At 57.9% G+C, this 27,517-nt stretch overlaps 1 protein-coding gene across 1 annotated transcript in view; it reads left to right on the top strand.

The window, feature by feature from the left end:
• The window catches only part of SLC38A10 (solute carrier family 38 member 10), a 33,294-nt gene that overhangs the window by 2,866 nt on the left and 2,911 nt on the right, over nucleotides 1-27,517 (top strand). The window contains exons 3-15 of the mRNA XM_080356366.1: nucleotides 1,666-1,711; nucleotides 3,380-3,473; nucleotides 4,593-4,736; nucleotides 6,296-6,420; nucleotides 9,544-9,646; nucleotides 10,386-10,568; nucleotides 12,486-12,597; nucleotides 12,754-12,860; nucleotides 18,286-18,439; nucleotides 23,909-24,079; nucleotides 24,326-24,784; nucleotides 25,322-25,438; nucleotides 27,038-27,217. Of these exons, the coding sequence (XP_080212492.1) occupies nucleotides 1,666-1,711; nucleotides 3,380-3,473; nucleotides 4,593-4,736; nucleotides 6,296-6,420; nucleotides 9,544-9,646; nucleotides 10,386-10,568; nucleotides 12,486-12,597; nucleotides 12,754-12,860; nucleotides 18,286-18,439; nucleotides 23,909-24,079; nucleotides 24,326-24,784; nucleotides 25,322-25,438; nucleotides 27,038-27,217 (1,995 nt within the window). The remainder of the gene's footprint in view (nucleotides 1-1,665; nucleotides 1,712-3,379; nucleotides 3,474-4,592; nucleotides 4,737-6,295; nucleotides 6,421-9,543; nucleotides 9,647-10,385; nucleotides 10,569-12,485; nucleotides 12,598-12,753; nucleotides 12,861-18,285; nucleotides 18,440-23,908; nucleotides 24,080-24,325; nucleotides 24,785-25,321; nucleotides 25,439-27,037; nucleotides 27,218-27,517) is intronic.

Below are 27,517 nucleotides of genomic sequence, written 5' to 3' on the forward strand. Positions count from 1 at the left end.
TGTTGTTCACCACCATTCTGCACTGCGTGGAAGGGAAGGGCCACGGACAGATGTGTGGACACCCAGGGAATCGCGATGCCTTCCCAGACAGACTTTACGCAGGAGATGAGTTAATTCCCCCGTGCGGGCGCTGGCAGAGCCCAAGGAGGCAGCTCGGCCCCCGCAGAGCAGAGTGCCGAGACGCAGGTTGCCCGTTCTGGTAGCCACACGTGGTTTGAAAGAGCTGCTCTAATTGCTGCGTGGACTCAGCTCTGCCCAGCTGGTCCGGCATCTCCAGATCCCATTCCGAAGATGCTCGACTGTACAATTTATTTTACAGTTGTCGTCTCCTTCCTCCTTGAAGATAAAGGATCCAGTTTTTTCCTTTGTCCCCAGATGGGGACATCTGGCTTGTTCCCATCAGAATGTCACTTCAGAACAGCTGGGGAGGCTGGGGGGTGTTTCTCAGTGTCTCCGGCCTGAGCTGCAGCTGTTGTCGGGAGGACGGGGCTGGGTGTGATGTGGAGGGGCTCGCAGGTCGACTTTCTGCTCTTGCCGGTTCCCTCTCCCTCCCTGGCCGCGGGATCGGCCCCCGGGGCCGTTGGTTTCCCCTCATCTCGCCGGGTCCCACACGGTGTGAGCTGGAGGCCGCGCGGTGTGGCTGCTCCTGGCGCCCGGGTGTCACCGAGCCCCCGCCTGCTTGCGGTGCTGCCCCACGCAGCAGCTTCGCTTCATGTTGCTGCTGTGGGTCTCCTGCCATTCTTTTTTGACTCATTCTGTGGAGGAACATCTTGTTTCCTTAATTTTTAGCTCAAGCAGAGTCCAAAGAAATCAGAGTTTGTACATTAATGTTTAAAATAGCAGAGAACGCTTCCAGAAGCGACTGAAGTTTGTTCTCGGGCGGCCGCCGGGGACGTGTGCGGCACCTTGAGAGCGGCCGGGGGGCCCAGAGCGGTGCTTTTCATGTGGGGCCTCCGCAGTAAAGAAGCGGGCAGTGTGGTCTGTGCTTGGAACGGGAGGTCTCCATTCCCATTCTGCCCAGCGAGATCTAAAAATACCAGCGGAGCTTTCTTGGCATCTTCTTTTTGAGCAAAAACACAATGATTTAAAGACTACTGATCATTTTCTGCTATAAGCTCCAACCCAAGGATGGGAGGGGAAAGAAAAAGCAGTGTCTTGGCAGCAGCCCTTTGGTGTGGGCTGGGAGCACTGGTATTCTGGGTACGGGTTGAGCGTTCTGGGCACCGTCTCCCATCCAGCAACGTCAGGGAGTGGGAAGATAAAAATAAAAACGCGAGTTTGATTGAAATTTTGCACTGCAGTAACTTTTCGCCACACGGCATCTTATACGTGCGTATTTTCTCTTCCGCGCTGACTTTGTTTTAATGGTTGCCATGTGCGACTGCTGCTTCACACCGCTTCTGTTTTTTTCTTAAATAGAAAGAAAAAGAGAACCTGCTTTCTCTCGTTTCCTCATCTTCGTTCCTGTCTTATGTGGTTTTCAATTGGCAGAGGGCATGTCTGAAAAAGAAAAGATGGTGGGCAAGGCAAACAGCCCCAAAACACGACCCGGCGGGTTCCAGCTGCACTTTATCACTGGTGTTGTTAATGTCCAACTTGTGCGTGTGCCACATTCCAGACCTTTCTTTAACTAACTACAACTTTTGTTTTGTTCTCTTCTGCCAGCATTTCATGCCTATGGAAAAGCAGGAAAAATGTTGGTGGAAACAAGGTAATCCTCTCCTAATTTAGAGCTTGCATAGTTTGGTTTTCTTTAACGAACAACACCGCTCCGTAGCCTCTCGGGCCCTTGCTGTGCTCTCGTTTCTTGCCCTCCTGCCGTCCCTGGCCCAGAAATCCCCCCGCCGCCCAGACTCCAAACCGCGGGCACGTCGCTGGTGGCCATTTGCCAGGGCTGAGGTCCTTGCCAGGGCTGGCGGGAGGGAGGACGGAGCGCTGGCCACCTCGGAGCCACCCTTGGGCTGCTCGGTCCCGGCTGCTCCTGCGCAGGGTGCCGGGCAATGGGTGCATGATGGGGAAATTCTGTCGCCGTGTCGGCACAGGCTCTGGTTCCTCGCGCGACCCCGCGCACACAGCAGGTCCCCCCGGGGTCTCGGGCAGTTGTGTTGGGATGTGGTCACAGCAGAGGTGCTTTGGTGGAGGTGCCCTGAGCCCAGGCCAGGCCGTGGTGCCGGCTCCGGCCCCCTCCCCACCTGCAAACTGCCGCAGAACACTTCAAAATATACAGAATATTTATCAGATGTTACTCCTCCATGCAAGCAATCGCTGTGATTGCCACAGGGACGTTGTATAGTTGGAGCTGGGAAGGAGAGCAGTCCAGGCAATCGGGAGTGGGAGGAGAGGCAGTTGGTAGGACAGTCCCTTCGTTAAGGAGTGGTGCTTTTGTGGAAAGAAGTTTGAGCTGATGTGGTGTGGAGACTTCCATGGTAGGTCCGTGCTGCAGGGTGTGGGGCTGCGAGAACCTCTTACTGATTCCTTTAAATGTTTTTCTGAGAAATAATGCAGTTCTTGCCATCTCCATGGTCATCTGTTTAATTTTGCTGTGGCTCCAAAGAGCAGTTAAGCCCACGCGTGAGTGAGCAGAGCTATTTCTATAGCCAAGCCGGTAGGTGTGGATGGAGGGTCTCTGGTTTTTATTTGGCTGCTGCCCTGCCCTTGGTGAGCCCGGGGACCCCAGCTCGGTCCTCCCCTTGAGCAGCCCCCGCGTCTCCGCAGACAGAAACCCGCTTTCCCGCTGGCTGCCAAGTGTGTTTTCAGTGTGAGTTCAGCAAGATTTGGGTCTCGTCTCCACCGTGACTTGCCAGAGGCTGTGTCAGAGGGCGGGTGTGTGCTGAGGCTGCTCTGCCTCCCAGCACAGGCGAGATTTGAAGTCATTTTGAGGGACCGCGCAAGATTTTAAGTCATTTTGAATGTTCCCATATAGCTGTTTCTATCCAGCTCTTCTGGATGTTCCTCGGTGAGCAGCGGGTGCAGTAGGATCCTTGGCAACCCACAGCTGCTGTGGTTGTGCGCAGGGTGTAGCCCTGGAGACCTTGTCGGTGCTCAACCTTGGTCTGATCCTTCCCCAGCATGGCGCTGAGTGTAGGACACCCCTCGCTCCCAGCGCCTGGACCAGAGCCACATTCTCCTGCTCACGTATTGTGGCTGGGGGTCCTGTCACCCCAGGCCGGGTTACAGCAGCGTCTCCAGCCCAGCCCTGAGCACCAACCTGGGCGCCTTCCCTGGCGAGGGCTGCGCAGGGGACGGATCCGCTGGGGACGCGGCTGCTGACACACTTGGCCAGGGGCAGGAGCTGAGTTTTGGGGCTCCTGCTCCAGCCCCTAACCTGCCTGCATTGAATTGTGTTTGCTAACCTGCCTGTATCTGGTTGTTTTTGCAGCATGATTGGGCTGATGCTGGGAACTTGCATTGCTTTCTATGTTGTCATCGGTGACTTGGGGTCCAACTTCTTTGCCCGTCTGCTTGGATTTCAGGTAAATAAACGCTCACTGTGGGTTAAATCCCCACATCTACACTGCGGACAGTGGTCCCACTTCCCGCACCGCGTGTGCCTTGGGCGCTGCGGGGCCGCTCGTGCTGAGCTCTCGCAGCGCCTTGTGCGCGGAGCGTTCAGCTCCGTGAAGTCCTGGGATTCCAGACATATGGCGACCAATCAGACGTGTAAAACCTCCAATAATGCACTTCCAACAGAAGAATTCCTTTTAACTTGGTCGCTGCTAATTCTGGAGCAGATTCCTGGAGGAGATGATGCTTCCCGCCCAAATTCCTGCCCCGAATGGGGGGTGACAGACAGTTCTCTGGCCGAGCTCTCACCCCCTTGCAGCCCCCTGGTTCAAGAGGGATTTGTCCTGTCCTTTGCTGCTCCGGTGGCCGAATTTACCGTGCACCTGGCTCCCTTTCAGATAAAATGAGCTGTGTGCTGAGGCCAGTGTGGGCTGGAGCCGCGCGGTGCCCGCGGTGCGGGTCCTGGCAGACGGCGGAGCTGGTACCGGGGCTGTGCAGGGAAACAAAGGGACGTGCGGAAGGGTTTTTGGCGGGGCTGTTATCTGCTCTGCCTGGTGCTGCTAAGCTCCGATTAAGGGCCTGTGAAGTTAAAAAGATGTGTTGTGGCTGCAGCCAAATTAGGTATTAAATATTTCCGAGCGTTTCAGAGTGTTCTGCTATAATAAATACTAATTCGAGGTTTTGATTAATTTTCTGGATCAGAATTTTCAAGACTTCAATCTCCTGTTTCCCAAGAAAGCTGAGTTTTTATTTAACTGCATGAAAATACTTAAATAGCTTGTGCTGGATTAGCATATAAACACCCCCTGCAAATACTTCCACTTCAGGATGGACCCGTCACGCACTGCGTAGAGCAACAGTGGCACCCAGTGCCGGTGCAGGCTCATCACAGAGCCGGCCAGAGAAACGGCAGGTGCTCAGCATCAAATCCGTCAATAGCACCGAAGCAGAATGTCACGTTTGGAATCGATCCTGGCTTTGCATAGCTCCTCACTCAGGAAAAACGCACCCCATCAGGGTTTGCTGGCTGGGTAGGATGCCTTGGGTGCCCTCCGTGCTCCGGTTCCTCACGCAGGTCCCTTTTGCAGGTGTCGGGCAGTTTCCGGATCGTTCTGCTCTTCGCCGTCTCGCTGTGCATCGTTCTGCCGCTGAGCCTGCAGAGGAACATGATGGCGTCCATCCAGTCCTTCAGCGCCATGGCGCTCATCTTCTACACCGTCTTCATGTTCGTGGTCAGTGTCCCTGCTGGGAAAGCTCTTTTCCTGTTGTTTTATTATAACGCAGATGTTCCCACTTCCAGGCTGCAGGTGTGGGACTCAAGTTTCAGATGTCCTTCTCGATAATTAGTGCGGGGCATAATGAACGATCGGGTGCTCTGGAGCTGGTGGAGGTGGGGATGTGCAGACTGAAACTGGCCAGTGGGTCTGTAAACGGTTCCAAATGCTGGAGACTGTGGTGGCACAAATAGTAATAAACCACAAATCCAGTTGTGGTTTATTCTTCTTGTTGGTGTCTTATAATTCAGGGCTCTGAACTTTAAATGGAAGGGTGGAAGATGTGGAGGAGAGTGCCTGGAAGCAGAAGGACTTTTCTCGTGCATTAGCGTTTTACCTTGGAAGCCTCAATGCTGCTTCTCACGAAGAGCTCATGCCTGCACTTCTCACGCTTTTCTGCAGCTGGTGGTTAATGTGTTTCAGGCTGTAAGGAGTTCTGTTTGCTGGGCACCAGCACTTCTGGTTTTGAGCACTGAAACACACTGATTCTTCACCATTTAGGTGAAGCAGGTAAAGCTGAGAGCTTCCCAGAGCTGCCCCTTGTGCAGCACCACGCACTGGCTTGCGCTGGCTCTGGAACCACGGCAGGTTTCACAGCACAGGGGCTCGTGTGGTTTGCTCCTGGAGCCCCAGCCCTGTCTCTCCCAAATTCCAGGACTGGAAGAGCTGCAACAAAAGGAAGAAAAGGCAGTGTGGAAATTCTTTCCACTTTTTGTTTTTGGTCGGCTGCGCTGGGTCACACCTCCGAGCCGGAGCTGTGAACGAGTGTTTCCAGGGCTGCCGAGTTCCCGGAGCTGAGCCTTTGAGGAAACCACAACATTTCATGAGTGTTTGCTGCACTAAAACATCATCTCTGGGGATTAGAAAACCCCTATTCTGGGAATATTCTAAACAGGCATTCAGGCATATTTACCTTCTGTTTCCTGTGCAAACCAGTGCCCGCCAGCTTCCCCGTCCCCGGCAAGGAGCTCCTGGCCTCGCCAGGCGCCTCGCTCCCCCGTCCCTGCGGTTTGGTGAACCGGAGCTGTTCGGTGGCTCTGGATCGCAGTGTGCAGCGGGGATCCCGGGTTGGGAACCTTGGTCTCTCTCCCTTGAACAGGATTCTCCAAGGCAAATGTCGCTTCCCTTTCTGGATTTAAAAACGTGTTTAAAAGAGTGCAAAGCAATTGCTGGGAGCAATAATTCTCACAGTTCACTGTGTCGGTGGGAATTGTTCCAGCGTGGTGTGTGCTATGATGTCTGATGGCACAAAACAAGGGGGGAATGTCGTAGGTCTTTTAAAACACGCCTTGAGATCCTCGGTGGCGAGGGGCCCTCGGGGGTCACTGGCAGCTTCCATGGAGCGCGTGGGTCGGTGTGGAGCTGGGGAGTTTGGCTGCAGCTCGGGCTGCGGTGGCAGCATAAGCTATTGCTCGCGGGGCTGCCACGTGCTGCCTTTTATCCCCGTACCAACGTTACTGCTGCCGTGAGGCTGGTTTGGGTTGGATCTTAACCCCTCTTCTTTTTCTTGGCTACAGATTGTGCTGTCGTCCTTCAAGCACGGCCTCTTCAGCGGGCAGTGGCTGCAGCGAGTGAGTTACACGCGCTGGGAGGGCATTTTCCGCTGCATCCCCATCTTTGGCATGTCGTTTGCCTGTCAGTCGTAAGTACCTGCGGCTCCTGCTGCTGGCAGCTGTGGCATGTAATGAGTTTTCTGAGGGCAGAGGGTCACAAGGATCTGCACAGGATAGATACCAGCTGTTTTCCTATTTTATTTTAATCAAAATATTTTGCAGCCCACTGAAGTACAGCGTCGCATTCAGTTGTGGCCCTTTTGTTCCCTAGATGTGTGAGGGAGTTATATTTCACTTGGGAGTTACTGTACTTGAGCAACACAAGATGATTTGGGCCAAGCAGATCTTCAGTGTGATGCACGTTGCTTCTGGTACAGCTGCTGGAGAGAGGAATTTCCCCCATTTCTTGAGGGAAATGATTTAGTACCCGGAAAGGCAGCGGGGCGGTGTCGCCCCGCAGGGTCGCGTACACGCGTGGCTGCTCTCTGCTTCCCTCCGTTTCCTTGAGAATGCTCAGCAGATTGCACAGGCGTTGGCTTTGCAGAGTTGTTCACGCAATTACCTGCTTCTAATGAGAGTTCCCGTGGGCACGTGGAAGGACGTGACAGCAGACCAGGCTCTTTGCACGTTTCTAGCAGCGTTACCTTCTGCACCAAAATGGCAAGTGAGCGATACATGCCTGGCCAGAATAGTAACGGCCTTGAAATAGAAGCATAAATCCAAATGTAGACAAGGAAAAGACCGTCCTCGGTTGGAAGGCTGGCAGCGTTGGGCTTTCCCCCCTGTAGTTGTAGCAAATGGGTAACATGCCAACGCTAAATGAATGTGACAGATAAAATTTGTTCAGACTGCTGTGTTTACACCCACACGCAAGATCCAAATCATCATTTTCCACTTATTGGCTCTCTTGGCAGCTTGGTCCCTACCCGAACATGCTCCAGTTGTGCTGTTTAATGTCTCCATCACAACTGGTGAAGGGAATTGTGCTCTTTTACAGCTTTACCTTGTTAACATTTTAGAGGTTTTAAATTCCATTTTTTTTCTTATGGTAGCCATACAGTACCCAGCACAATTGTGCTGGGAGTTGGAAACGCAGGGAAATGGTTTGGTCTGGACCACTGTGCACGTACCTAAATATAGGCTCCATCACAGCACTTACGTGGCAAGCCGAACCTAAATATATGCAATTTCTTCTCCAAGCATTGGGGCAATACACTGTCCCCAGCCCAGGCAGCCTTTGTAAACCTGTTATTCTTAGCTCGGTAGGTTTAATTTTGCTAACCTCTGAAGCCTTTTTTTTTAAAAAAGAAATAATTGTAACATAAAGCAGAAATCCTTTCCCTTCAGCACGTAAATACAGCTTACAGAAAGGACAAATACATGCACTGTTATTCTAGCTTGAAAAACTTGACCCTGCTTTACTTGGGAGTGCAATCGTCTTTGCTCTCTAAAAGCTCTCCTGTTGCTGCTGGAGTCGTGAAGTAGGTCACTCCTCGGCAGTTGTGTGGTGAGGAAGAGTGCGGTGAGCGGCGAGCTGGGCGGGGAGGGCTCCAGCGTCCCCTCGCAGGCTCTGGCGCCACCTGCTCAAGTCACCGAACCCTCGACCTGCAGAGGAGTCGGTACAGCTTTCCAGGAGAGAGCTTCTCCTTTCTGGAGGTGGCTGCTCTGCCGCAGGTCATGCGAAAATGCTGAATTCCCAGGGGTGATGGAGGTCGGGATGTTCACTGCCCCCGGGCTGGGTTGGCGCTGTGCTGGGGTGCAGGTGAGGAACAGACTCGGCGGTCGCTCCGGCCGCCCCCCGTGGCTGCTCGCGGGGCCTGTGCTGAATTGCAGGGCCTGTGCTGGCTCGCCTGCTCCTGGATCCGTCTGTCTGTGCTCTCTGAGGTGCAGCGGCAGCGATAACGCAGGGGAGGGTCCCTGACCCTTCGCTGCCCTTCATGCAGTCATTTTGCTTAAAACTAAACCCCAGGCACGTCAGGACACGCCGCCCGTCCCCTTGCTGTGCCTCGGGCGGTGCTGGTGCTCAGGAGGGCCCGGCGGCGTGTCGGGGAGCTGGAGGGCGCCGTGCTGCTCCCCCAAACCCACGCTGGCCAAACTGCAGTTGGGTGACGCGGGAGGTGGCTGCGCTCTGTGTGACACTTCTCCCCGTGTCACCGCTGTTGCTCCTGTGTGAACACGAGCCCGTTCTGGCTGTGCCCCCCATGCACCACAGAGCCTCGCTGCTCCCTCCTGCGCCTGGATGCCGGGCTGGCCCTTCCCCTCCGGGCTGGAGCCCCGGACACGGCTGGTGGATCTCGGGGAGGTCGCTGTGCCGAGGGATCCGAAACTGCGGTCGGTGCCCATCGCGGTGCTGCCCCTGCGGACCCTGTGTGTGTCTTGTGGGTTCCTGCGAGCCGACGTGCTCAGCTTCCTCTGTGCAGAGCTGTTTGACGGGCAGGGATTAAGGGTTAAGGGTTTTTCTGCTTGGCCTCAGCTCGACACACGCTCTGTTAATGGCTTAGTGCCCGCTGGAGCTGGGGACACCTCCTTCCCATGGCATGGGGCGCTCCCCCTGCTCCCGAGAGTTCCTTCAGGAGCGTGAAGCCAGGATGTAGCCACTTGAATTCAAGTAATAAGAGGTTAATGAGTTGCTAAAATATGCACCTGATGTCAAAAAGTACATTCCACATGCTTTCCAAGTCTGTTAATACCCCAAATCCCGTGTAATCGGTGCTCCCAGCTTTCTATGAAGTGAGCTCGAGCAGCAGCGCTGAAATATGACAGGCGCTGCATTTAGTTTTGTTTGTTTAACTTTTCTTTTAGACAGCGCGATGCTCTAACCTTCTTCCTGCTTCTCCTCTGTAAACACTGCGTTGCTTTAATTATCAGCGTGGAGAGCTCCAAGAACAATAATGTGCGTGCGCTGCCTGGCGCGGTGCCACCGCTGTTCCACTGGAACAAACGGTCATTCATTTTGCAACACTTTTGAACCGAAATGTTTACATCACACGTTGAGCTCCACGTGGTGGGGTGGGGAGAGCAGGAGTATTTGTGCAACACTTAAAAGTTATGAGTGTTCTGAAATCTCTTGGCATTAGCAATATAAATTGTGGAACAGCGGCGAGTGTTTATGCTCCGCAGGGGGAAGGTGTCAGGGATTCTTTGCTGCTGGGCTGGGGCAGGGAACATGCTCCACTTGGGTTTTTCCTTAAGTAGTTCGCCCTTTTCTACAGTCAGGTCTTGCCTACCTACGACAGCTTGGACGAGCCGTCGGTTAAAATCATGAGCTCCATATTTGCTTCTTCCCTGAACGTGGTCACCACCTTTTACATTACGGTAAGAACCTTCCCCTTCTCTCTCCTTGCCAGACATCACGCTCCGGAGGGGCAACAGGGATGGTGATTTATCTTCAGCTGGGGCTGTTTCTACTTATCTGTATTTATTCTGAAAGATAAGTCATTTTGCTGAAAGCCAAATTGGATGGATGGTGATGAACTGAGCAGTGCAGGAGGCGTTTGGAGCGTCCCCATTTCCCTGGGCAGGGGCAGAGTGGAGCCCCAGCCCCTCGCGTGCCTGGGGCTGGAGGTGCTGCCCGGGCACCGCCTGGGGCTGTTGGAAAGACCCGAAGGAAATTCTGCCTCATAAAGCCCCAGTTAATAAAAATGAGTTAATAATTCCCAAGAAGGCCTTGCCCTGTGAACGGGGCTCCTGCGGGGGGTCGCTATGGCCTCTCCTTCATCAGAGGGGCCTGTCCGTGGGTCCGGCAGTGAGTGGATTGTCACCGCTCGGTGTCACGGGCAGCGCTCCCTCCTTGCCATGTCCTCCATGACACCCCCCTGTATGTGGGAGAAACTTGCCTCTGTTTCTAGGAAGGTCCTGCTCTTTGTTCACCACCTGTCCCAGCTTTTTGGGGTGCTGCAGGGGGGCTGGGGCAGGCTGCCCATGGAGGTGGCCCCACGCTCCTTGGCTGACTGTCCCCAACCCACGGGAGGTCACTGACCCCCACCCATTTGCAAAGAGCAGATGTGAACGTGCTTTGGGGTCAACCCACCGCTCAACCTCTCCTGCCACACAGGTGGGCTTCTTTGGCTACGTGAGTTACACCGAGGCCATCGCTGGCAACGTGCTCATGAACTTCCCTTCCAACCTGGTGACGGAGATGATTCGAGTGGGATTCATGATGTCGGTGGCTGTGGGGTTCCCCATGATGATTCTCCCATGCAGACAGGCGCTGAACACCCTTCTCTTCGAGCAGCAGGTAAGATCCTCCTGTGTGGCCAGGAGCAGCGGGCTGGCTGCCTCGCTGGAACCTTGGAAATGCCCGTTTGGAAGGGCACCTGAGACTCTCTGGCTGCTGTTGGCTGCCCACCCGGGCTACAGGCGTGCTGGGCTCTGAGAGACTCCGCTGGCAGCTGCTACCTGGGTAGGTACTCGCTGCCCAGAGGGATGAACCCTCAACTGACAGTGACATCGTGGGTGTGAGGTAGCGGTGCAGCAGGAGGCCCGTGGCCGCATGTACATCTGCTCTGCAGGATGGATAATCGATGGTGCTCTGAGGTTCCTGCCCTCTGCAGAGGATTTCTGTGGGCAGCAGCGCCGGGGCAGAGCCGGGCGCCGGGGCAGAGCCGGGCGCCGGGGCAGAGCCGGGCGCCGGGGCAGAGCCGGGCGCCGGAGCAGAGCCGGGCGCTGGAGCAGAGCCGGGCGCTGGGGCAGAGCCCAGCACGGCGCTCGCGCTGCTGCGCCCCCTGTCCCGCGTTGCTCCGTCCCTGCCCCGCTGGGGATTCCGGCTCTCGCGCAGAAGTGTTACACAGTTCAGAGCTGACGTGGTTCTCCCCCTCAGGAAGAGGGAGAAATGTGCTTTTGGAAACAGAGGAGCCTCCTTATTTCCTGCTGCTCCAGCTGGCATCCTTTTGCCGGCCAACTCGATCTTGCTTTGCATTTAGTTCAAGCTTCTGTTCCTGGCCTCAGAGCTCAGCCCGGCCTTGTTTCTTCTTACTTCTGTCTGCGCTTGCTCATTTCTGCTCTGGTTTTGTTACTCTCATCCTTGCACCCTGTCCGTAGCCCCCGAGCAGCCCTGTCCCCTTCCCCGGTGCCTCCCCGGCTGCTGGGGCCGCTCCGGTGGGCTGGCGCGGTGCGACACGTCCCCTCCCACACGGTCACCTTTCCCAGGGTCACATCTTCAGACAGCCTTTGTGACTATAGCTGGTCTGTCTGATTTAGACTGTAAGTCCCTTGTGGCGGTAGCGTGTTCTCCTCTGTGTATTGTACGGCACTGAGCATGCCGATGGTATTCAGTAAATAACAGTAAGAGATTGTGGGAATGTTCTGAGGCCTTTGTGTATCTGCATAAATAGAAACCTCTTAGGGCAGGAAATAAAACTTGAGCAATTTATAGCTCTGAATCCTGCCACTTCTGCCTGTGAGAAGCCCCCGGCTCTTTTCTCACGTCAGGAGGGCCCGATGCTGGGAGAAGACGATCAGTGAAAGGCAGCGGGTGCAGAGGAGCGAGTGCTGGAAGCTCCTGGGGAGCCGTGGCTCTTGCCGGGGCTCTGCCCATTGCTCTTTGGGCTCTGAGCCCGTCCCGTTGCTTTGTCTCCCATCTGCGCAGCCGGGAGAGCGGGGACCTGCTGGTTCTGCAGGGTGCGTGGGTTCGCTGGGTCCCGCTCGGAGCGTGGGGATGGGAACGGGGCATCTGCAAACTCCCGTTGTCATCTCTGCCGCCCAGCCAGGGTGTCTCCCCTCAAGTCGGAGGAGCTGGTGAGCAGCCCTGCTCGGGAGGCCCCAGGGGATGCTTTGCCACAGCCAAACTGGAGCTCTCCCCGGTGACCGCTCCCCGTCCTGGGCTGCGCCTGGTTCTCATGGCCTTGGCCGCGGGGCCGCTCACCAGGGCCGGACAGCGCAGCGCTGGCACGGGGACGGGATACAGCTGTGCGGCTCACATCTGGGGCAGGATGGGAACGGCAGCTTCGGCTCCATGTCCTCCTGCTCTGCTTTCGAAGGTTCAAATGCAGTTGTCTATTAAAACTGCTCCACGATGTCTAACTGCCGCCCCCCGCATCCACCTCTGCAGAGACCCCAGCCCAGAGGCCAGGGAGCTGCAGGGTAGTGCTGGGGAGCTGCGGGGTCGTGGTGCGGGAGCTCAACTCATTCCCCCCTCCCGCCCTTTCTCTTGCAGCAAAAAGACGGCACCTTCGCCGCGGGGGGTTACATGCCCCCGCTGCGCTTCAAAGCCCTGACGCTGGCGGTTGTGTTTGGAACCATGGTGGGAGGCATCATGATCCCGAACGGTGAGTGGGGAGCTGGGGACGAGGCCTGGGTGCTCAGCTGTTTTCTCAGATCTCTAATTTGCTTTTCCGGGTGGGGTGGCCGGGCTGGCGCCCCAGCCTGCGCGGGGCTCGGGCAGCGCTGAGGGAGCTCTGATTTCTCCTCTTCTTCTTTGCCAGTGGAAACAGTCCTGGGCCTGACGGGTGCTACCATGGGAAGCCTCATTTGTTTTATCTGCCCAGCTCTTATTTACAAGAAGATCCACAAGAATGCACTTTGTTCACAGGTCAGTGCTGATGCTGCTTGACATCCCCCTAAGCCCTCTGCAGGGCCTGGGAACGTAGTTCATGTGGCTGCAGCAGAGAAACCGCTCGGCAGCTCCTCCCGCCTCCCCCTCCAGTCTGTCCAGTACAGGTGGGAGCTGTTCTGGTCGGCTGCTCCCAGCAGCATCACTTATGGGGTTCAGGCAGCCCAGTACGTGGCCGGCCCCGTGCTGGAACACCGGCTCTTTTTGTCCTCCAGCAGCCAGGGAAGCATTTATATGGTGCATAAAGCGCTGCTTCCAGTCCGCCTTCTGGTGGGCGTCAGGTTCCGTATCTGCAGAACGGGAAATCCAGGCAGCCCATAAAACCTTAACGGCCCTTCCATCCCAACCTGCCGGGGCTGCGTAAAGTCAACACGGTTTCTCAGCGATGCGGTTCTTGCTGCTGACCCTCAGCTTTCTGCTTTCAACCCAAATAATAATAAAAAGGGAACACACACATAGAGGTGTTGCTTCAGGAATTGGTTTTTAAAAAATTAGGGTCGTTCAGAGGCTGTTAGAAGTTTAACTTTTCCCTTTTGCTGCAGTTTGAATTGGCCTCCTCGGGGACTGAAACAAAGTGGCTCTTTGCTGGGCTTGATCTCTCTGGTTCTGCAAATACTGGGTTGTTGTGGGGCTGAAACGAACAGGTTTTGTTTTTCCTGACAATAACTAAACGCGATGCCTTTGAGCAGCCTGTGCCCCAGCGTTGCCAGCCACGGCAGCGCTGCGCTGGGAACAAGGTTTTCGGCAAACTGCGGAGTCAGCAGGGGGAGGGCACGACATTTTTGTGGGTCCTACACAACTAATGGCTTTTTCTGTGTTTAATGACTTGCGGGTTTGCAAACGTACATGAAGTTTTTAAGCAGGGCGTGTTTTTTTCTTCCGTTCCCTGTGCTGTCTCCGACACAAAGAAATAGTCCAACTTTCCAGCTTTCGCTCTCAGTTCTGACACTTTGGTTCTAACTTCTTTGACTGAAACCCCACGCAGGAGCCTGAATGCCAGCCTGGATTTTTCAGGGAAACAAAGAGCACTTTCAAGAATCGCTTTCTATTCTGGCTGGGCCAGAACGTTTCTCTGCAGCGCCTCGGAACTGCGCTTGGGATGTGCCGAGCTCTCAGAGCGGCTGCCCGGAGGCGACTGTCAGTGCAGCGCTGGCGCCCTCGCGGTTCTTGACCCGAAATACTGCTCACAAGATGTTTGTCCTGCAGAAATCCCCACAAAGGAATAAGGGCTTATCTAAAGCATCAGCCCCCAGGTTCCCCAGCATTTCAAGGGGATGGCAGCGAGCTGTCCAGCCCCCTCTGGAGTGATCCATGGCCTGTCAGGTCTGCATACCTGTGCTGAGCGATGCTCCCAAGCGCCGCAGTGAGGACTCACCTGCCCGCAGGCCGGGCTGCGCAGCAGCTCCCGCCTCCCCGCCCTCTCCTCCTCCCTCCAGGCCTTCTGCAAAGACTCATTTATTCTTTCCCTGGAGCTCCGTCTTTGGTCTCCTCCTGCATTCCGGCTTTGCTTTGATCAGGCGCTCCGCTCCATCAAAATATGCTCCTGTGGAAAGTGGCGGTCGGGGGGGAAGGAGCCGCCCTGGGCATAGCCGTCCCTCCCCGCTTCTCCCCGTCTAAAATGTGTATGTTCTCCCCTATCCATTATCTTTAGCTTTCTTCCAAAGCAGCAGAACTCAACACCATCTCTTACCCTGGTCTAAATTATCCCGACTCTTGCAGTGCTGCTGCTGGGAACCGGCTGTTATTGGGCCACCAAAGCCCCGTGTTGGGCACCTTACGGGGCTGGCGAGACGGGAAGTTCTGATTTACTGAGCTGGGAAGTGCAAACTGAGTCTACAGAAAGGGCAGTTGCACTAAAGGCAGTGAGGAGGGTTGCAGAGGGTGGGATGTGGGCAGCGCCAGGTGCTTGACCAGCAAAAAGCCGCTGCCAGGGAGTTAATTATCGCGGCTGGGGCGGCAGCTGCGGTGGCTCGGCTGAGAGGTTTGCTGTGTTGGAAAGACGAGCAGGTAACAGAGCAGTTAAAAAGCTTGAAGTTGGACGTGCAGAGCTGTGAATGAACCAGGGAGAGCGTTCCCTTTCTTGCGGTTGAGCGTCAGGCGTGTTCCTGTCGAGGTGCGGGTTGCGTCCTGCCGCCCCGGCGTGGGGGAGCAGCGCGGGTTTGGCACAGCCCCGCCGAAGGTCGCGCTGAGGTCTGCAAACACTGTGTTTGACTTCTCACAGGGACGTGTTGACTTCCCGATGTTGACACAAGCCAGCCCGAGAGGCCCTTCCCGGGGAGGCCGGGGCTGCGGGTGCCCCGGCGCGGGGTCAGGCCGTGACCGCGGGTCTCGCCGCCGTGCGGATGGAGGAGATTCCCTGCGCCCGGCCCACCTTCCCCGCCGGTGCAGCGGCGCTGGGACCGGCGGTGACCGCGGCCCTGCATTCCTTTGCTGTGACTCTGTCCCTCCAAACGCTCCGTGTCCAAAGCAGCACAGTTTGGAGGATGTCGTCACTCCACACAAATGCTGTTATTTTTGCTCCCCACTGGCGACTCGGGCGTGGTTGGAGATGCTCCGAGCTAACGACGCTTCTGTACAAAGTTCGAGTTATCTGCTGGGAGGAAGGACGGCCAAGGGAGAGCGGCCAGCGGAGGAAACAGCCGCATAAACTTCCCGTCCGTGCCCCGAGCGCTGCTCTCGGCAACGGGCCCTCGCCTGCCTGACCTGCCTCTTGCTGCGGGTTTGTCCGTCCTTGCCGTGTCCACACTGAGAGGGGTCTCTGGAGAAGGGTCCCTGCTCTCGGGGTTTGCGTTTCAGAGGCAGGAGCAGGTCTGGCCCTGCAGTGCCGTCCCTCTCCTTGCTCCAGGCTCTCGGCAGTTCAGCCGGACGCTGCGGGGGTTGGTGGCTCCTCTGCCCGTGTTTGGTTCCTTGAGCCGCCGGGTCCTTGTACCCCGTGTTCCCCTTCCTTCAGTTGCCAGGCTGGCCTCGGTGGTCCCTTGAGCACAAACTGCCTGGTTTTCTGTGACAGAAGCATCTCCACAGAATTAAGCCAAATTTGGACTGATTTATTCTGGCACCGTTGCCACGGTGGGCGAGGAGGAGACGCGTTGCTGGGGCGAAGGTGAGGGACGCCGGGTTCCTGCGCTGCCACGTGTGCCCGTACCCGCCGCTCTGGGAAGCTCACAGATGAACTCCAAATGTTAAACAATCAAAGGCGTTTGAACCCGAGGCATTCAAGCCCTTGGTTCCCCACTAAGATAAGAAACAACAAAAATCCTTTTAAAACATTTAATGTTTTCAGCTGTTTCCTACAGTTCCCTCCTCTCCCACGTTGCTCCTGGTTCCTGTGGCACCAGAATAGATCCTCTTTGTGGAAACGCTCTTCCTCTGCGCTGTTGTTTCTGGAAGAGGCCGGAGCAGCTGTCCGGTCGCAGAGCGCGGTTCTGCCGGGCCGCGGATTGTCTGCGGGAGGAAGCGGCCGAGCAGCGGCCGAGGGCAGCGCGGGGACCCGCCGGCTCCCTCCGGCCCGAGCGGGATGGCAGGATGTCTGCTCTTTGTGCGCCCACACGGCGAGGCCAGCAGCAGGTTTTACTTCTGTTTCCTTTGCAGCGTCTCTGAGGTCTGGCCCCTGCTCCCTGGCCACGCTGCTTGTCCCTTGTCCCGTGCTGCTTCACGTCCCGCCAGCCTTTTCCTTCCGAAGGCGTCTGTCTGTCTGCGGGGCTGTGCTGAGAGCGGGCTCTCCCGGGCCCGGCCTCTGCCCGCCCCGGCCTGTGTTTCTGGGTTTTCTCACACTCGGTAGCATCCTCCTGTTTTGCTTTTTGTTAATCGGGAAGTAAACGCTACAGGGTAAGGACCTGGGGGGAGGAGGAGGAGGACGCGTCCCGCAGGACGGGGTCCCGTCGGGAGCCGGTGTCACAGCCCGAACCAGGATCCCCAGTGCCAGGTGCTGCACCACTGTGCCGGGGGCCCGCGCAGCTCGCGTGGTTCCTACCGCCCAGCGCCGGAGCAGCGTCTTTCCTTTGCTGGTTGAGGCTTTTCTGGAGCTGCCTGGCGAAGCACACCCGGCGAGTTGTTCTTGTTGGACGTGCGGTGGCAGGAGCGGTGTCGCCGGCTCAGCAGCCGGCACGGGAACGGGCAGAGGCCGAGGAGCCGCCGCGAGCGCTGCCGGTGAGCGCCGGCATTCGCAGGGCCGAGAGGCGCAGGGAGAAGATGCGGTTTGGAGAATCATCTTGGCTCCTTTGCTGCCATATGCAGAGCTGCAGAAATAAGTGAAGTCCCTGGTGTTTCAGGGAGGGAGTTGCTGTGTCATAAATACCAATTTGCTGCAAACTTTCAGCTTCCCAGCGTCGCAGGCGTGTTTTCCGTTCTGCACATGGTGGCTCCTGCTGCTTCCACGGCCCGTTGTGCTGAGGAGCTCGTGGGGAGGCTGTTGGTGCCACAGTTTGCCTTCAGCACAAGCCCTCGCAGCCGTTCTCCCACCGGCCGTTCAGCACCATCGACACGTTCACAGCAAACCAGGTTCTGTGAGAAGCCCTCGCTGTCAGAACTGCAATGATTAACTAGGTAAAAATAATACATGAGAGTTTAATTGGATCTTCCTGGTCAGTGTTGTCCCGAAATCCGGCTGCGCTGGTCGGGAGGAGCGGGCGGGTGTTTGGCTACCGCGCCCCATCTCGCTCATCCTTCTCCAGTCGCCCCATGGGCTGCTGCCGCTCCCAGAGAGGGTGTTTTGGTACAGCCAAGGGCAGATAGTTGGGCTTTTTTCTTACAGCTCATGTAATTAGATTCTTTTAGATCAATTTATCATTAGATAACAAGCCGTAGGAATGTTCCTTTTTTTGTGGTAGTCACTCTCTTCTTTTCGAGTTAAAGAAATTCCCTGAGCCCTCCACAGGATCCAGATCTTGTCTTTCTGTTTTTATTCTATCTGGTCCCAGGTTTCTGGAAATCACTGAGGATTCTCCTCAGGTTCTCGAGCCCCGGCCACCAGGACTCGTGTGTGGGCATCTTATTCTTGCTCTCAAAAACAACTTCTAAACAGCTCCCTGGAAGCCTTTCCAGGCTGCAAACAGGTTGGGCACTGCTGTCCTCACCGATTTCATGGTGTAGCTGCTGGAAATACCAGGGAATGCGTCTCTGCAGCCGGACTCCTGTCTGCCGTGTCCGTTTCTCTGTCCTTCCATGCTGTCCCTTTGCTGTCGAGCCCTCTGGTGCAGGAGCTTCCGACAGCGTCTGAAGCTCATTGCGGTGTCTGTACACCCAAACACAAACCTCAGCCAAAAGCTACTGGTTTTGCTTTTTCACTTCTTGAATTTCTCTCCTTGTTTGACTTGTGTAACTGCGCCGAGCTTTGAACTGTTTGGAGACGGTGTTTGCTGCGCTGTTTGTTTTGCTGCGCTAACCGAAGCTCTGGCGCGTTGTGCAGATCATCCTGTGGATTGGCCTGGGAATCCTGGTTATCAGCACGTACACCACCCTGTCTGCCACGGAGGACGCCGCGGTGAAGGTGGAAGCCGTGGGCTTGGAGCACCTGGGCGGAGAGGAGCACAGAGTTGACCAGGACTCGCTCAAAATCCCAGGTATGTGTGCTCGAGCCGTGCTGCCCAGCGCTGCTCCCAGCTCCAGCTCTTTAGGAAAACGCGTTCCAAAGCAGCGTGGTGGAAGCGGGGTCTCTTCCAGGCAGCTCTGTGCATCTCCCCAGCATCCTGGGGACGTTTCCCAAGAAAAGCCGCAGCTTTACCCCCTGGAAAAGCCCGGTGTGAGCTCTGGGTGCCGCATGGGAGGTGCATTTGGGAAGGGAGCGGCTGTGGGACCGGGCTCCCCGGGGGGACAGAGCGCGGTCTCCTGGTCGGGGTGGTAAATACAGCTCCGCGCTGGCCACCTGCGCACAGGGTGCGGGTCCCCAAGCGGGGCTGGTCGCACCGCTCCTGCCATTCCGAGAGCGGCCATTCACTGCACTCAAAGGTATGTAAATTTATGGGCACTGACTCTTTTTTCTGGTTGTGAGGATATAAATTTGGCTTGGGCTTGAGCTCTGACAAAGCCTGTGATTATGCCTCAGCTTTGTTTACTGGCTCAGGTTATTTATTGTTTGTTTGCTGTGGCCGTTGATGGAATTACGGCGGGTCCGGCCCAGCCCCAGCTGCAGGCTGGCCCTGCAAGGCCACGGCGAGCAGGTGTCTCCTGACCCCGCGCTGCCCCTCAGCTGCGCCCATGGCCTGTGGTGCCTTTATGTTATTTTTGCTTGCTTCTGCTCCTGCTTTTTTTTTTTCCCCTTTTCCTCTTTTTTTTTTTGTTCTTCGGAGGCCTTGAAATATCCTCACAGAGATTGAGAACGGAAGCGAGAAAGGGGCTTGTCTCTTCTGGAGATTATCCTCCCTCCCGGTTGTTGGCTGCGTTCCCACTGAGCAGCTTTGAGTGTCTCCGAGACGCTGGTGCTGCCGCCGATAACATTCACCGCGGGCCGCTCGGCCCCGGCAGCGCCGGGTTTCATGCGCTCGTGGTTCACCCACGGTGCGCGTCCTTCCCAGGGATGCCCGGCAACCCTGAGCACAAGATGCTCCTGATCCCTTAATCGAGCGCACTCAGCAGGGCCGGGAGGAGGGATGCGATTGAATTCTTCCGTCTTGGTTAATTTTGGAGCAGTAATGGCCAAAGAACAGCTGCTCGTTTCAGGAGTCGTCGCTAATGACACATGTTCTTGCAACTGGGAAAATAGAAAAGAAGTCCCATAAAAGATGGTGTCCGCTGGGGTTTGCTAAATCTCTTCTCCCGTGAAGCGGGGCGGCGGAGCGGGACGCTGGTGTCTCATCCGTCCTGCCGAGCCCACCGCCCGGCCCAGCGCCCCTCGCTGCTGCTGGATGGAGCGATTCCCCCTGGCGGGACGGCGGGTTTGGCACTGCGGTCCCCATGTTTCACAGGAGGAGCCGTGCGGCTCTGCTGCCCCGGCACAGCAAAGGCTGCTGGCTCTGCTGTGGCACTGGGACGGAGCCGTGTGGAGCAAGGGGACAAGGTCCCTGCAGAGCAGCCGACGCTGGGGACGCGGGAGCTGCTGCTGCGGGCCGCCCCAAGCTTGGACCCGTGCCGCCCTGTGCCTGCGCAGGCTGTGGGCTCGACCAGCACTGAGGGGTGGTGAATGGTGCCCTTCTTCCCCCAGGGCTCCTCAGCCTCACCCGCCGTGTTTTGCAGGGGCAGGAGCCTGTGAAGCGCCGCAGCAGCCGCGTCCTGTCCCCCGGCACCGCTGCCCCGGTGCCTGCGCGGCTGCGCCGGGCTCCGCGCTCGGCAGCGACGCGCGGCTCCCGGGCGGGCGGGGGAGCCCCGGCCCCTTCCCGCGCCCCCGGCCGCCGTGCCGAGCCCAACCCGGGGGCTGCGCCGCGGCTTTTTCCCAGCTCTGCCTTCAGCATCTGACTTTTGCCTGTCAGCATGTGAGAGGAGTTTTATTGGCCTCTTTGATGTTGCGGAGACCAGAACTGTACAGACTTTCATTAAAACCCTGCCCTGTGGGCCCTGGGATTATGAATATTAGAACATTGCCCTTTTATGTGAACATGTATTGACCAGCGGAGTCTGAACAGTGTTTTTACTAACGACACCCAAGTGCCCATTACAGCCCCTGCCTGGATTGCTGGAGGTTTACTGTCAGCAGCTCTTCGGGAAAGGTATAAAACCCCTTTCAGAGATGTTCTGCCGCGCCATGCAGCGTGTGCGCCTGTGTTAAAAGGTTGCTAAGCTGCCTGTGAAAGCTCATGAAGGCAATTATCCATTAAAAAAAAAAAAAAGCTAATTAGGCAATTTCTCTCTGTATTTGAAAGCACCCCAGAGGGTCTCATGGGGTGGATTAAGATTTTGTAATATTTTTCAGCTTCTTACTTGATCATCGCTGCTTCATTTTCTTTCTCGTTGTGCAATGTCGGGTAACAAAGACCCGATTCACACTCCTTGTGTAAGAGCGCCCTTTCCCGGCGCTGGGGACCCTTCTCCATCCATCCCTCGTGTCCTCCTGGTTTGTGTTACATGGGACTCGGGCGAAACTCGGGGCTGCGTTTGGCTGCGATGCCAAGGGCTCCTCTGTCCTGCGCCGTATCTGGGTGTTTGTCCCCAAAAAGCAGCCCTGCCCGGCTGGTCCCCACGGCGTCCCAAGCCCGAGCAGCCCCCGGCGCGTGTGAAACGTGGATTATGCGGAGCTGCTAATAGCTGCCGAACAGCTTGATCCGCCGCGGCTCTCCCCGGTGCTTTGTGCACCCGAGCTTTTAATAGCGCCTGTGACACAGAAAAGGAGCCATCAGCCTCCTGTAATTTGGGTTCGTTTTTACTGCTGGTGCGTCGGGAGACAACTGTGAACTAATTTTGGTGATGCCATTCGATAACCTTGTGGAATCTGTACCCGTTTCAGGGGGAGGGGGCTGCGCCAGGCTCCCAGGGGGGCTCGTCCCTGCCCTGCGTGGGGCTGCTCGGCACATTTGGGGACAGTGATTTGCCCCCGTCCCTCTGCCCCACTTATTCTTCATTTTCATTAGCATGAGCTGGTGGATTTTGCTCCGTTTCCCTGCGCTGAAGTGATTAAAGTGAAGCTGAAGCTGAACCGGCACGAGCCGATCCTGAACCTCGGGCGATGCTCCGGGGGGGCGGTGTCCCCGGGTCCCTTCCCCGGATCCCCCTCGGCTCGGGGACACGCGGGGGCCCCTCCGGCCGCCCCCACCCGTGGTGGCGTGTGCGGATGCAGCTTTTGGCTGCAGTTGTCGCTGAGGTGGCCGAGAGCGATAGGAAAACGCGTGAGGAGGATTTAATGCCTTTCTGGGACCGCTGCTGCTCCCCGAACCAGGGGTGGGGGGGAAGGGAAGCTTTTAGCTTGCTGATTGTGAAGTTTTATTGCAGCCTGGAGAGGCTGCTGGCAAACCACAGCACACGGCCACGGTCGCCGAGAGCCCTGGTTCCCTTGAGCGGCGCGAGCCGGGGCTGTGCCGAGGGAAGCAAAGCCCCCGGCGCTGCCCGGCGCCCGCGGCCCCCGCTGCAAACCAAACAGCCTTTCCAGCCGCCCATAAAGCACGGAGAGGCGCAGCGTTACTGCCCCGCGCTCCAAAGGGACCCGGAGGGCGACGAGACAGAGCGATTATTACACATCCCGAGCAAAATTGTTCTCTGCAAACCACATATAGTCCCTTATAGATTTCCATGCAGCGTGAGAGGTCGTTAATTCACACCCTGATGATGAACTTAATTTTGTTTCCTGCTGAGCAAATGATGGCTTGGAGGCAACTTTGTCTTATTATGGTGTGGAGACTTTAATTTTTTGTTTGTGTTTTGTTTGTGTTTTGCTCTTTTCTCGCATTGTTCGCAGAACAGGGACCACGCGGCCGCCTCTTGATTGACGATGGATGCTTTTTGCGCAGCGGGTTTCCCCAGCCCGCGCGTTGCGTCCCGGACCCGCGGGGGGGTCACCTGCTGCGGCTCCCCCAGCCGGGGCAGTTCTGGTTTAACGCTGCGTTGGTGCTCGGGGGGCGGCCGCCCCGCTCCCTCCTCCGGTTCCCCCTCCTCTTGCCGCCGGGGCTCGCGGTTCCCGTCCGCCGTGGGAACGCGGTTGTGGTTCCCGGCTCCTCCGAACGCAGCCCCCGCCTGGCTTCATAAGCCAATTAACGGAAAAACTTTCCTCCGACGGAGTAACTAATTCGGCGTGTGTTGCAGCGAGGCCAGGGCTCCGCCAGAACCCTCGCGGCCGAGCCGGGCGCTCCCCTCCCGCTGCCCAGGGCCCGCGGCCAGCGCCGGGCACCGGCTCCCGCGGCCCCCTCGCCCCGAAGGAGGCGGGTCCTGCGCGGCGCTCCCTCCGTGGGCAGCGCGACCCTCGCGCACCAGCCTCAAGTTTCTCATGAAACCCGAGTTGTTTTTCCCTCCCACCATCGTTCCCCAAGCGAAGAGCCGCGGGCGGCCCCGCGCACGTCCCTGGACCGGCTGCCAGAGCGTCCAGGTTTCTGGGCCGGCGCGAGGTCTTTCTGGCGTGGATCCCTCTGGGCCGGGATTTTGTACTCATTCTGTTGGGCTTTTTCCCCCCTAATTTGGGTAAGGCCCACGCAGCTGAAGTTGTGGCAACCTCTTCTTTCCCATGAGTTCATCTTGTAATAAATCGCACCAGCCCTGCGGAGGGGGAGGGGAAGATGGAAAGATGTTTATAGAATTAATTCCCCGAAGGAAGTCGCTCGGGGGAGGGCAAACGGGGGAAGAGTTGGGAATGTTTTTTTGTTACAGAAGAGTTTGGTAGATGGAAAAAAAATCTGCAGAACAACTTCAGTGCTGGGAAACAATTGGATTTCCTCCTCCGCTGTTCCTCTGAGGAAGAGCTCGCTCCCTGCTCGCACTGCGTGGGTCGAGGGGACCGTTCCCGTCCCGTGGGGTGGGGGGGCTGCTCCAGCGCTGAACCCCATCACTGGTTTGACTGGGATGTGTCTTTGGAGAGGTGGGGGAGTCCCTGTCCCCCCGGGAGTTTCCTCACGTCACGCTCGAGTGTGCGAAGGGCTGGGGGTGTGCGCCAAAAGGAGAAAAAAATGACGATAAAAGAGGGTTTGAGCAGCTGTGCAGCTGGTGCAGGGGAGGGGGCGCAGCTGGACCCCCCGGGTTCTCCCGCGCAGGGTCCGGTGGGGAGCCGGGGGTTTGCTACCATCTGGCGGCACCGGCTCGCAGCGGCAGGCGGCACGTCCCGGCCGGGCCTGGCCTGGCCTTCCCGGCAAAGGCGCCACAGGGAAAACAGCCGGGCGGCCCCGGAACAAAAGCCCCAACCCCCCCGCGCCGACGCTGGAGGGAAAGTCGCTGCCCGGCTGGTGCGGGCACAGCACCGAGCTGCCACCCCGGCCCTGCCGAGCGGCCTCCGGCACCTCCCGTCCAGCAGCTCCCGTCCCGCAGCTCCCGTCCTGCACCTCCCGTCCCGCAGCTCCCGTCCTGCACCTCCCGTCCCGCAGCTCCCATCCCGCAGCTCCCGTCCCGCAGCTCCCATCCCGCAGCTCCCGTCCCGCAGCTCCCGCCCGCAGCTCCCGCCCGCAGCTCCCGTCCTGCCTTTGCAGAGCAGAACCCGGCGGCGGAGGAGGCGGAGGATGGCCGTGCTAAACCCAAACTGCCGGGGGAGAAGGAGGAGATGGAGCAGCCGCAGATCAAGGTGCCCATGGAGGTTCCCGAGAGAGAGGAGGACAGAGAGAAGCCGGAGGAGAAAGTGCAGCTCGACCGTCCCGATCAGGGTAAGGGGGGCTCTGGGGAAGAGCTGCGGCTTCAGAGCTGGAGGTGCGCACTGCAGGAGTATTTCAGGTAAAGATCCTGACCTGTGCTCGTTACCTTGTGCCCTGAAGGTGATTTAGTATTTGATGCTCTCGAGGCTCGTTGGGAGCGCAGCCTCTGGTGAGGCCGGGTTGAGGAGGGCAGCTGGGTGTGCGGTGAACCCGCTGCCTGCTCCTTTTCCAGCCGCTCACCCCGTCTGTCGTCCGCAGGGATCGCGCTGCCCGTGGGGGAGGCTCATCGCCACGAGCCGCCCGTCCCGCACGACGAGGTGGTGGTGGACATGGGCCGGGAGCGCGAGGAGTCCGACGAGAACAAGGCTGTGCCCGGAGCCGCCAACGACCGTCTGCTCCAGCCGGCTCTGGATCTTCAGAAAGAGCCGCTTGGCCCAAAACAAGGGAAGGAAGCGATGGCTGAGAAGCAGGCGCGGGGAGGAACCGCCGAGCCCGGGAAGAATGCGAAGAACGCGCTGGAGGTGATGGCGCGGCAGGGCAGGCTGCCCTACAAAGAGCTGGAGCCAGACAAACCAGCGCTGGAGGCCGAGGCGCGAGCTGCCGTGCCCGACGGTGAGGTGAAAGCTGAGGCTGCAGGTGACGGGGAGAAACCGAAGCTCCAGCTCCCCAGGAAAGCAGAGGAGGCTGCGAAGTCGGTGGAGAAGGAAGGAGACCCTGGTAAGCTTGTCTGAACAAACTCCTTTTGGCCTGGAATCCCGGAGAACGGGCAGTTCCTGCCTCCATCCCAGCGTTTCCTGTGAATTCGGGAGCTGAGCCCGTGGGCGCGCGCAGCCCTGTCAGCAGCTGCCGCGGAAAAGGAGGAATCTGGTGGCTTTGACAGCTCCTGTAATATCTGTCAAACAGTTGTTTGCTAGCCTGCTAAATGTCAGGTGCCATGCTGTTCCTGTGCGTCCCTGAACTCACTGGGGACACGGAGCCGGCAGATCTTGACAGGTAACACATTGCTAAGTGCCCGTCTAAAAGCTTGTTAGGACTGTTCTTGCATTTTAATTGGCGGAGGTAGTTAGCGCTGGCTCGCTGCCACGACTCTATACGATTGTTAAATATTTTTTTCTTTTATTACTTCCCTTGCAGTCATCGGGTTGAATATAAACTGTGCCGGCTTAGGCGGGGGCACAACGCGGCGCGGGGTTGTTGCAGGGAACATCTGCCGCGGAGCGTCCTCGCTGACCACAGGGCTCTGTCCGCCCGCAGGTGACACGCCGGAGCTGCCCCTCCCGGAGCGAGCGGAGCAGCTGGAGCCGCGGAACCCCCCGGAGCCGCGGAACCCCTCGGAGCAGCAGCAGCAGGACGGGGAGAGCAAGCTGGAGGGTGAGCGTGTGTCCCGGGGCGCTGGGGGCTCCTCTCTGCTCCTCGCTCCGTGCCACCCCGGGGCTCCGCGCTCGTCTGTGCGGTGGCAGCGGGTGGGCTCTGCTCGGGAGCGCGTCGCCGTCCTCTTGGCTTGGTGGTGCCGCTTGGATTGCTAATTATTGCCTTCTCGTTCTGTGCTGCAACGGGACTTCAAACACGGGGTGTAAAAGCCAGCGGTGGGTCGGGACGGTGACGACTCTTCGAGGTTCAAGGAGGGTGAAAGCACCTGAGTTTCCATGGGGTTTTCCTGTGCAGTGTGGGACGTGCTGGGGTGCTGCCCCATTGCCCCATGAGGGGTCCCCCAAACCGTGCTGGGCTCGCTCTGCTCCTCTGCCCCGAGCGGAGCCCCGTCCCGAGCTGCGCGGGTGGGAGCGGGGAAAAGGCGTCACAGGCGCGAGGGGGGGACGCGGAGCCCGGGGTGCTCTCTGCAAACAGCCGTTGGGTGCTCCAGCTGTATCTGCCCCCGGCCGCTCGAGTGCTCTCATTCGATAACTGTTCAAGATGTTTTTTGTGAAGATCGCCTGTTAAAACGCAGCCGGAGCTCCGGCAGTGCCGGCGCTCCCCACGGCACAAGGGGGAGCCGGGAGCCCCGTTTCCGTCGGTCGCTGTGGGCGAGTTGAGCGGCACAGACACGGGAGCTCCGTGTGCGCGGAGCTGGGGTGACACACGTTTGATTTGGTGTGAGACGTCCCCGCCGCGCGTGCCCCGCGGGGACCCGGCAGCTCGGGAGCCGGTACCAGGAGTCACTTCGGCTTTCGTTGTTTATTCTGAGCGAAGTGCGAAGAATAAACAGATCTCGTGAAGTCAGTTGCTCTCTGGAAAGGACGGGGGGGAACCCGGGGGCGCTCGGCTCGCGGTGCCATCATGGGAACTGGCAATATTTCTCGTTAATCACCTTGTGGGTGATTAGTGGGACGCGGAGGCAGTGCGTGCCGGAGGAGACTAACCTGGGCAGCATCCCTTTGTAACTCAAACAGCATTTTACAGGCTGTAATTTTGACATTATTTCCTTCGTGGCGTCTGGGAACAGAGTGAGTTTCGAAGGAATGGAGCTTTTTGGGGTGGGAGGTGAGTGCCACGCGGTTCCCGCTCTCAGATACGATTCGGCACGTCTGGGGCTCCGTCCAAAGGCAGCGACGTGTCCCTGCAGACCTGGGGCTGCTGGTCTGTGTGTGACGCGGCGCTCATGGTGGTGAATCACCGCAAGGCACGTCCCCCGGGCCCGTGTGCGCTGTGTGGTGCCGCGGCTGCGCGGGGCCGTGGGCAGGGATGTCCCCGTTCTGTGGGGCCGTGGGCAGGGATGTCCCTGTTCTGCGGGACCGTGGGCAGGATTGTGGCCCTTTCCTTTGGCTAAGCCGGGAGAACAGGCCACAGGAGCCCCTGGTCACTCTGGTTGTCACCCAGGACTTGTCCCCTGGAAAGACCCAGCTCAGCGCCGGTACCTCGTGTGTCGGGTCAATGTTTCCGTGTCGGTTTATCCCACCACGCGGGTCGTTTCTAATGAGAGGTTTGAGTCATGGAGTTTGGGTTTCATTGCTGGTGGTGTTTTGTCTTTCCTAGAAGCAGGGCAGGCGAAGCTGCTGGACCACGCCGTGCTGCTGCAGGTCATCAAAGAGCAGCAGGTGCAGCACAAGCAGCTGCTTGACCAGCAGGCGAAGCTGCTGGCGGTGATTGAAGAGCAGCACAAGGAGATCCACCAGCAGAGGCAGGAGGAGGGCGGGGAGGAGAAGCCGAAGCAAGGTAAGGACACCACCCAGGAGCGCGACCCCTCCGCAGGCCGATCGGTGCTCTCCGCAGCTGTAAAATTGGCCAGGACAGATCCGGGTCCCTTGGCACGGGGCAGAGGCCGCTCTGCGGAGTCTGTGTGCCTGGCCCTGGGTCCCCCAGCGCAGGGTGACGCTCCCCCCGTGGCTCTCCTCGTGTTCCACGATGGTGGGATCGCTTCCCCTGTCCCCTGCGGTGCAGAACGTGGTGAGAGGAGAAGAAAACGTGCCACTGGTCATAAGAAAAAGCCTTAACGTGTTATGTTTTTGTTCCGCA

This window comes from Nesoenas mayeri (assembly GCF_963082525.1).
Source record: "Nesoenas mayeri genome assembly, chromosome: 19".
Classification (NCBI taxonomy): Eukaryota; Metazoa; Chordata; class Aves; order Columbiformes; family Columbidae; genus Nesoenas; species Nesoenas mayeri.